The following is a 10,671-nucleotide window of genomic DNA, read 5'->3' as shown; positions in this document are numbered from 1 at the left end:
TTTATTATATATATATATATATATATATATATACTGTTTTGTAATGTTTGTGTAAAAAACAAAATTTTTTGTATAAATGCAAATCAAAAACAATTTGAGAGGTTTATCTGTTTTGTGAGAAATAAAAATTATTTTGCATTGAATTTTTGTATTCTTTCTTTGTTTTTTGTTGTTTTTTTTCACTTGCTTGAACAAGGCATGGTGGATGTCATAGTAAATAAAATAACTAACATTTATGTATTTTTTTTATCAATCCAGAAAAGAAAAATCAACAAGAATTAATTGTAGAATACAGTTTGAAAATTTGATAAATCAAAAAAAAATTTAGTACTAAATTACGTATGACTTGTATTAAAATTTAGGAAGTCATGAAAAATTGTTACCTTGGTCCTTTATAAATAAGTTTTCTTTAACATATTCTGCCAGACATGGAAAAATGTGAAAAGAAGTTTTGTTTCATTATTCTTTTATACTTTAATTTCAAAATACAATATAATTTTTCTCAAAAATGTGTAATTCTCTCTTTTTTTTCTTCAGGATGGAATCCAAAGAAAAATGTGACCAAATCATACATGTGCTTAATGGGAAATATCTACCTGGTAAGCATACAACATCTAAGAATTCAACAGCAAGTAGTATATTAAGTTCTGTGATCGGTTATATTGATTAATAATATTTATGTATATTATTGACCTTGTTTGATCAAATAGTTTAATTACAAAGCCTTAAATCTTCATCTTCAGTTTAGTTCTCTAATATAAGAGATGGTTCACACAAGACTGCTTAGATGTTGATATAGTGTGTCCCATTTATTTCCCTCATGTAAGAGATGGTTCACACAAGACTGCTCAGATGTTCATGTAGTGTGTCCCATTTATTTCCCTCATGTAAGAGATGGTTCACACAAGACTGCTCAGATGTTCATGTAGTGCGTCCCATTTATTTCCCTCATGTAAGAGATGGTTCACACAAGACTGCTCAGATGTTCATGTAGTGCGTCCCATTTATTTCCCTCATGTAAGAGACGGTTCACACAAGACTGCTCAGATGTTGATATAGTGTGTCCCATTTATTTCCCTCATATAAGAGACAGTTCACACAAGACTGCTCAGATGTTCATGTAGTGTTTCCCATTTATTTCCCTCATGTAAGAGATGGTTCACACAAGACTGCTCAGATGTTCATGTAGTGTGTCCCATTTATTTCCCTCATGTAAGAGATGGTTCACACAAGACTGCTCAGATGTTCATGTAGTGTGTCCCATTTATTTCCCTCATGTAAGTGATGGTTCACACAAGACTGCTCAGATGTTCATGTAGTGTGTCCCATTTATTTCCCTCATACAAGAGATGGTTCACACAAGACTGCTCAGATGTTGATATAGTGTGTCCCATCTAGTTCCCTCATACAAGAGATGGTTCACACAATACTGCTCAGATGTTCATATAGTGTATTCCATTTAGTTCCCTCATGTAAGAGATGGTTCACATATCACTGCCTAGTTGTTCATTTAGGAAACTAAACCAGTACTATATAAAAAGTGGAGCTAGTGCAATATGAATAAATATAAAATTACATAGAATGATGAATTAGTTTTGATGTGGATTTAATTTATAAAAAGACTGAGAATAATATATATATATATTTGTTTTACTATTTTTTTGAAACATAAAAGAATGGGTAAGCATTTTTACATTGTGCAGTAATAGTCAAGTGATACACTTGTCGTACTTGCATACATGTTAAGAAAAAACTATGAAAAGCATTTGTGTATGATCCTTAGATTTTTTAATAATCTTTTTTTTCAGTTGATATTTAACTGAAAAATATATTTCAAAACATTTTTATGAGAAGGAACAAAATGAGGTAGACAGTTCTTGGAATGTTTTGTTCTAAAGGGTGTCCAAAAAGTCTGGAACCATAAGCACTTCAATGAATTTTACAGAATGTGTTCCACGTGTCCTTGTAATTCAAAACAAGTTTGGATTAACAGCAGGATTAACTCGACCCTCCAATGATTCAACAGTACTATAATCAGTGATGCATCTGAAATTGAGAAATGCTTCAAATCACCTACGATTCTAGAATTTTCGAACACCCTGTAATATGATTTGATTACGTTCTTTTCACAAAATTATTTCTCATCAACCATAAAATAGTTTATAAAATGGAAAGAGAGAGAATAACTTGTAAACTTTAATACTTGAGAAATGTAAATGCATTCTGTGAGTTTAGATACGGTTTTAGTAGTTGCCTGGTATCCGACAATGTACTGAGCACTTTGGTTCATTCTGTTAATTCATGTTTGTTGTTTCTTTCAGGCTCTAAGGATCCTCTATTAGTGAAGTTTGCTGATGGTGGAAATAAAAAGAAGCACCAATATAAAACTCAGGACCAACAGGTAGATAAAAATATGAACTTAGAAGTTGTAATTGCTTCTGGGTTATTGAAACTTAAGTGCTAACTTAGGCTGTAGTAATTAAAACCACTTGGCTTTACATGTTTCAGAAGTTGTTGCATTTGTGTTGTATATATTCAAATATGAAATGAACATATCTATTTTCTCATCATGAAATTTTTATATGCAGGACTTGATCACTAGTGCAGTTAAAGAACTTCAATATATAACAAGAAGATGAATGATTTACACCAGTTGGATACTGTTTACTTATTTATTGACAATCAATCACAGATTACTGTGCTCATAAGATCATTTTTGAGCATTGTTCAATATTTTAAAGAAAAGTAAAAGTACACTGTCCTGTTGTGTTACTTGTATGACAACTGGATCCTCATGAAAATAAAGTTATTAAGAACTGTGCACTAATTATGTGAAGATAAAAAAAAAAAAAAATCAAAGAATTAGCAGTGTTATGAATAGCTATCAGCAGTGTTAATTGAAAGTATTCATCAAATTAAATATATTTCAGTAATTCAGCATTATCAGTGAGCAGCTGTCTGCTGTACTTATTCAAAGATAAATTTACATTAAAACAACTATCAGCATACTGGATTCAACACTGTCATGAGTAATTGTCTGAAGTACCAGTCCAATAGAAAAATAAAAAGGATATTGGTACATCTGAGCTTATTGGTAGTCCAGGCTACAGTTAAAAATGATGCCTTCTCTGACCTATAGTGACTTTATATGTCAACAATGACAGTGGCTAATGATTTACATTTACAGTGCAGGATTTCTGGCAACTCTCCTAAAAAATTAAGACTTGTTGAAAGAAGTTAATTTGCCATTTCAGTAGCAAGTTGTGAAAAGTATGAAGATTAACGTATTGGTAATAATTGATTTAAGGCAAGTGTGTTATATTTTAGGAAATATAAAAGTTATGGACCAATTTTTATTATACTACTAATTAAAGCCATTACTCCCCTCTTTTCTTCACAGGGTATTCCATTGCCTTATGATCAATCAGCAGTGTCACAAAATGGGTGAGTAATTTAATGTTTAATATTTCATTTTCATAGTGTATAAGAAGGAAATGCTGTGTAATGTTTTTAAGTTCAGAAATAGTTACATCTGAACAAAAGTGTAATTTAAAGAGTTAGCAAATATACAGTAAATGTGAATTTTCTTTGTAACACATTGGAAATGTAAAACATGAAGCTGTTGTTGTTTTTAAGCTACGATATAGTGGTTGATAAATTTGGTTGAGTTTTTTTTTTTTCGAGTACAAACTTTTAACTCGTAGCTCCTTCACCTCTTGACTGATCTGGTCAAACCCTTTTGATTGATGTATTTGACCATGCTCAAGGTCTCATAGATTAATTGCCTAAAAGAATTTAATTTTGAGGGTAGGCTGGTAGAGATCCTGATGAGTAATAAAGTCAAGTTGGGCATATATATGCCCCATGCATGGTATTGTTGGCACACAGAAATATAGCTAATAAAAAGAAAAAAGTTCTCTTTGATTAATTTACTCTAATTCTGTCTAAAAGACTTTAAAAGACATAGCAATCCCATATTTGAGTAGCAGTGTATTTTTTTTTCTAAACATAAAGTTATTTTATAGTACTAAATATTAGTTATTGCAACAAACGAGTCATAGTTTAAAACAAGTTTGAAGAGAAAATGTTGTGTCTTCACATTATTTTGAAGTGGATGGCACATTGCTTGTAATTTCAAAAGATAGTAATAATTCCGTTTAGGAGTAATTTTCTTTCTGTGTCAGTATTACGCATGACATAACCAGTAAGTTATGAAGATGAACATTAATATTTTAAAATCAATAATAATGATAATTAAAAGGGAGAGCTTGGTAGTAGATGGCAGCATATGGAAAATATTGTCACTCAATTCTTTATTTAGGTGATGCTTCAAACACTTGACAACAGGCATGGGAATTTCAAAATTTGAAAATACAACTTGTAAAAAGATACGAGTCTGTGGCAAAGTTCTAGATGTGGGTGTTTATTTTTTTTTATCTGGCCTTACATAAATAAAAACTAATTTTGAATCACATGAAGAGAACTAAAAGAATATTTGTGCTAAGATAGAGCTGCATGAGTTATGGGTGATTGAGCAATAGGCTTATAAATGACATTCAGACCGTATTTTCGTGTCAAAATTCTCAAGTTTTTTTGTATAGTATAAATAAAAAGATAATTAGCTGATACTTTTTTTTTCCCCCAGTAGAGCTAGCATTGGTTAGTTTAATGTTTAACATGAGATATTCAAAATAGTTTTTATACATTCAAAAGTGATAAGACATTTAGTTTTTTAAATAGCAATGGGAGAAAAAACAACATTAATTCTTAGAGTTGTAATTATCTTTTAGAAGAATAGATAATAATTTATTAGATTATTTTGTGCATTGAATAATTAGGGTGATGACTCAACTAATCACTCCAATGGGTAACTACCAAAGGGCATATCCTGCCCCTGTCAACACTTACCCAGTGCAGCCAGGTACAACATGGGTTCACCCAACACCATATATTATTCAACCTCATATGACCCAGGTGAGTAAGAGCTTACTGTAATGGTGACGCAAGACTTGGTTTTAATATTTTTTAATGCTTCGTGTAACTCAGGTTTTTGGAAACATTTCCATCATTTGACTTGTTTGGATTTAATAAATGCAGCATCTCTGGTATAATATTTTAGGATGAATCTTAAGAAAATGTTGAAATAGTTATAGTTTAAGTAAGAAATTCATCATTGATTTTGAAGGTTTTTTTAAATGTTTATATCAATTCAGAGTTTGTCTAAAGTAGCTTCAACAACTACTATTATTGTTTCAGTAGAGATTGCTTGTGAAATGCTCTGTTTCTGTGAGATAAATGCCTGCAAATAATGGAAAATCTTGTGTCAACATACTCTCAAGTGATTATTTTAAAAACTGATGCATAAAAATAATTACCAAAGAAGACCAGAAAGCTTGTCACGGTTACTGTACACATCTCTGTCGTTCTATCACTTATGAGTTACATTTAATAGTGATTGTACTGGTGTTGTATAACAATCTTAAATTTTTCTGTATTTGCTTTTATTGAGTATGTTTTGAAAGAGGTGGTCAATTAATATTTTATATAAACTTCATACTTTTGTATATCTTTATCATAAAATTATCATTTAAGTAAATTCTATAGCTCATACTGCTTAAAAATACATTTAAAAATGTAGGTTTTATTCAACATTTCGAAGGATTTACTTTTAAAGAAAAACAACAACTTTTTTTTCTTTTTAAGTGTAAGGAAAATAAAGTGATTGATTTGTAAAGAGTGTAAATGTTGTTTTGATTAGTAATTGAATTTGGTGTTAGAATTTTCTGTTATCCTTCTGTATTAACCCTTTTGAGATGGGTCATGGGTGAAAGGCCATGTCATCTTGTTTGTGGACTCTCATTCAAAATTTTATTGAACTACTATTTCATGAATTTATGTCAATAACTTTGGTATCAAACTGTAGATTATACTTCATATTTTATTTCTATATATTACTCAATTTTTAATTTAAAAGCAAATATTAAAAAACAGTTAAACACCGATTTTTGTGTGAAGCCAAAATACTAAGTCTATAGTTTTATATGAATTAGAAACTCAAATTACCGATATTGAAAAGCTAGAGTATAAAATAAGAGCCTCTTATCTTTTCAATTTGCTAAGATATTTCTCATGTAATATATCAAACACAGTGGCACTCTGCCCACCTCTCTCTCCATTTTGGAAACATGAGTGCACATGAGCGGCATCATTGTAACTTTTGTATTGTGAGCCAGGCATGGCTGAAAGGTGAATATAATAAAAATAATATATATATATGAGATTTAAGTTTTTAGTCTAGACATTTATGTTTTAATGTTATAGTTTGTGTTCATTCTAATATGAAAGAGGCATAATTTATGTTTATTTCCTAATTTTTTATGGTGGTTGCGAGATCAGTCAAATCTACCGAACCTGTACAGAGATTAATTTCTGAAAATAACAGATAAAATATAAAGTTTTACTTAAGAAACATTTGATAACTATCTGGACATTATATAGATTTTGCATGTGAAATTTGAAAATTTTCTGATGTACAAAAGTATTTTTAATCTTAAAATAAAAATTACTTTGCATGATAGATAGGCAACATGCGAAAAAGACGTCAGAAAAATATTGCTTTATAAACCTTAAGACTTAATAAAATAAATTTGATATTTTGCGTATGAAAGCATTGTAATGTTTACTGGTAATCTGCACAAAATGGTTATGAGGTCAGTCCCAGGGACCGAGCCCATGCTGAAAGAGTTAATACTTGTAGGTAGATAAATTTTTACTACTTCACGCTTAATCTTCAGAAGGTAACAAGAGAAGATTATTTTGGAGAAATGGAACTTAAATAAACTTTCAGTACTAAGTGTCTTTGTGAGCCTTTTGTTGTAAACACAAATTTTTAGGATGGTAATTTCCTTCTCTGTAAACTTAGTACAGTTATACTTATCAGTGTAACTACTTGTAATCAGCTAAACTCTTAAGAATTTCTTTTTCAGATGATCCCATCATCTCTAGACCCCAACACACTCCAGTATGGTACACTAGTGTCTCACCTCTCTGCCCAGATGTCTCAATTGCAGCTAGCAAACACTTCTGTGAGAATTTTTCTAATTTTTTTAAGCTGAAAGGTGCTGAGACATTATGAAATCAGTACATTGTAGGTTATTTTAGTTGTTCTAAGAAACCTGGAATATTCCAATTTTTACAGGACATTCAAAGTAATGAAAAGCCACAGAGTTAAAATACTAGGAATGATGTATTTCAAAACTAGCTTTTAACTTGATATATCAAGTGGAATAATGGTTAATATAAATATATTCTATTGAAATTATATTTTTGTTTAATTAAAAAAAAACGTTCAGAAATGAGGAGTTGGACTTTATTATTTAATGCTAATGCTAACTGAATCATATATATACTATTAAAATGGGCAACTTTGAGTATTTTACAGTGAAATTTTGTTTCAAATTTCAATTTGCAGTATGTGCCAGGGACCCCCCAAGCATATGGTGGAGCTGGAACACACCTGTATCCACAAACAGCTCATGTTATTCATCCTATAGCTGTACCAGAAGTAAGATATTGTTGATCTTTTGTGTATATATGTACAGGAACTTCCACTGTTATGCTACTGTCCTGTGTTTTATAACATTTCCTTATCTCTAGTATTCTGGATGAGTAAAACTATATGATAACTACTAAATAGGTAATGAAAGCATTAATTTTGTTATAGAACATCTAGAATAGTACCGTTTAATTCTGTGATATCAAAGAATAAATATAGGGATTTACCCTAGATATTAATTAACATATTTCTAAAGATAATTAAGTTGAACACAAAGCATCTTAGATTACTAGAAATACAAGTTTTTCTACTTGTTTACTCTATAAAATTATGTGTATTTCTCTTAGAGCATAGATTTTCTGATATTAAGTAAGAAGTAAACATTTTCATTAAAATCAAAATTTCTAATGATTTTTAATAATTCTCTGCACCATGTTCATAAAAATACTTGCTACTAAGTTAATGGATAAGTAGTAAAATGATAATAATTAAGTACAATAATCAGCCAGTAAAAATGGGGGGGTAATCACATAATGGATGTTAAAATGGTAATAATTAAGACAATAATGCCATAAATGGGGGGGTAATCACATTTCATGTTAAATGATATTCAGGAACATTTGAATTGATCTCAATAAAAATGCCGTAAAGTTTCATTAGTCAAAATTCTTCTTACAAAAACAAAAGATCTGTTACAGATAGGTAAAGCAATCGTGTATGTACAGTACCTCTAGATATGATAAGTTCATGATAATACTAAGCTTTTGTTTGCAGAAGTACAAAGACTATTTCGTCACAGATACAAGAGATCCATTTTCTTCTCTGGAATATAGTTATTTCATGTAGATTTGATACATAGACTCTTTCTTTGTACGTTTTTCATACTATTTGTTTATGTTTTGTTTAAATGAATGATTCAAGTATCCTGAGACACTATCTGTAGCTTGTGTGGTTATATGTAAACTTTTTAGTGCAATTTGTTTGAATTTATGAATCCTGAGACACTATCTGTAGCTTGTGTGGTTATATGTAAACTTTTTAGTGCAACTTGTTTGAATTTATGAATTTTTTAGAACAAACTATCATAACCGCACATGTTCTAACACAATAGTTATAAAGTTGTGAAATGTACCTTGAGAAATCTTGGTTATTGTAAATGTTTTTCATTTTAGGATTCTATAAATGCTGGAGTGCCAGTGACAATTGCTACCAGTGGACAAGATGTTCATCATGGGTATAGTCCAAATTAACCTTACTAACGGTGAGGCTAGCTTTTGATAATCAGTTCGTCATTATAATTGTATTATACAAAACTAGTTTATATGCGTAATCGTATTTGTAAAGAGTTGGTTTGAAAGTAAGGAATCACATTTTTTAAATTTGTCCAAATTAATCCATTGTCTTCTGTGGTCAGTTTATATATGTTTCTGTTTTGAGAACAAAAGAATTTGCTGTAAATTGCCTCCAACATCATGACAGCTTTAGAGCTTATTTACTTTCTCAGATTTTTTAAACTGTTTATCTTTGATACTGTTGAAATGTGTTTGTATTTTATGTCATAATGTTTTACCAAATTGAAGTCTTTCTTAGCTTGGTTAATCCTTTAATCCTAACATGTACTTAATACTTTAATGAATTTTTGAGGAAAATAATTTACAATTAGTAAACTGGTTTGTTTTTTCTGTTACATAACGTATTTACATTATCTATAAGGAAGAGGTAGAATGGTGTTCACTTTATCCTTGTGTTTGGTTTAATAGAGAATAAGAAATTGTGATACAGTTGGCCTTTTAGATAGTTTAAATGCTCTTTTAACAAACTTTTATTTTCTTTGTAGAGAGAGAGAGAACACACACACACATATATACCGACCAATATGCTATTTATATATGACCTCATCATATGTTACAAACTTGTAAATAAACATTTTCACACACACAAAGAAAAAAGAAATTAATACAGTGGATTTCCTCAAAAGTTGGTTTCTAAATTTGGGCAATTTTAGGAAATAAAGTATATAAAATTTTACTTGTTTAACAGTAGACATTAATTTTTTTTACCTTATTATATAGATGGAGTTTCTTCATCAAAAATGTGTTTTAAAAAGTTTTAGATTACAGAATTGAGTAAAAACAAGCTCTACATTAAGTTATAATATTTCAAGTACTAACTATTTGATCTCTGCATTGGTTCAAGTTCAAATATAATTTTATTTAGAGTCACTCTGGCCCCCCCGTACATTTTCTACCAACCCGTTAAGTTCAGGGAAACTGAAGCAAGGACTGTAGACCCAATTGTGTGGAAGAAAAAAAAAACAATAAAAATCACACAAAAGCACTTGTGTTGTTACATTTGGAGAGTGTAAAGGTACAGAAGTCAAAACTAGACTGCAAAGTAATGAGAAACAACAATAAAAATTACCATTACAAGAACCCTACAGAATCTGTTATGTAGTCACTTACAGTTCAAAATACAAAAACCTATCAGTTTCTAGGAAGACTTGACACATATTAATATATATTTAACTTTAATATTCTATCACTTCCTATAAAACAAAAATCTCCGATATCCTTTTTCCAAAGAACATAATGATTGAGTAGATCGCTTACATTAATGGTTCCAACCTTCAATCTACAGGGAGATTTCAGCTGATCTGCAAATGTGTGTTATAAAACAATAGCTACTGAAATAGATTTAAAGTTACCTTATATTCAATATTGTATGAAGTGGTCTGTGAAAGTTTGGGATTCAAACAAGCTTATCCTCAGTAGGAAAAAGGTTGGGAGCCACTGAATTTCATGATACAATATTAACAGTCTCTTGCAGTTCATAAAAAAAAAAACGTGTCGTTTTATACTTCAAGCCAACTCCAAGTCTTCTGTAAACAATTCAAGAAAATTCTTCTTCTTTGAGAAACTTGCCCTAAGCATTCTTTCAGTTGTATGCACCTTTCTGATATCAAAGCTGGGTTTGACTCTAAAGATAGTAGAAATAAAATGTTGTCAGTTACGGTCATTTTTTTTGGGGGGGGGGACATTTCAGACATTCAGCTCTTTAGTATATTCGTTCCCCATCAAATTATTATTATTTTTCTTGAAGAAAGAAACAAGTTATAA

At 30.2% G+C, this 10,671-nt stretch overlaps 1 protein-coding gene across 3 annotated transcripts in view; it reads left to right on the top strand.

The window, feature by feature from the left end:
- LOC106460232 (protein alan shepard-like) overlaps window positions 1-10,671 on the top strand; it is a 117,457-nt gene that overhangs the window by 99,293 nt on the left and 7,493 nt on the right. For 2 of the 3 annotated variants that reach the window (XM_022386896.1, XM_022386897.1), the window contains 7 exons: window positions 536-599; window positions 2,322-2,401; window positions 3,401-3,444; window positions 4,839-4,974; window positions 6,987-7,085; window positions 7,472-7,564; window positions 8,728-8,816. In XM_022386896.1, the coding sequence (XP_022242604.1) occupies window positions 536-599; window positions 2,322-2,401; window positions 3,401-3,444; window positions 4,839-4,974; window positions 6,987-7,085; window positions 7,472-7,564; window positions 8,728-8,805 (594 nt within the window). In that variant the 3' untranslated portion in view covers window positions 8,806-8,816. The remainder of the gene's footprint in view (window positions 1-535; window positions 600-2,321; window positions 2,402-3,400; window positions 3,445-4,838; window positions 4,975-6,986; window positions 7,086-7,471; window positions 7,565-8,727; window positions 8,817-10,671) is intronic. The other variant, XM_013919917.2, reaches the window with a different exon arrangement.

This window comes from Limulus polyphemus, unplaced genomic scaffold, assembly GCF_000517525.1.
Source record: "Limulus polyphemus unplaced genomic scaffold, Limulus_polyphemus-2.1.2 Scaffold731, whole genome shotgun sequence".
NCBI lineage: Eukaryota > Metazoa > Arthropoda > Merostomata > Xiphosura > Limulidae > Limulus > Limulus polyphemus.
This window is presented reverse-complemented; position numbering and strand designations above follow the sequence as displayed.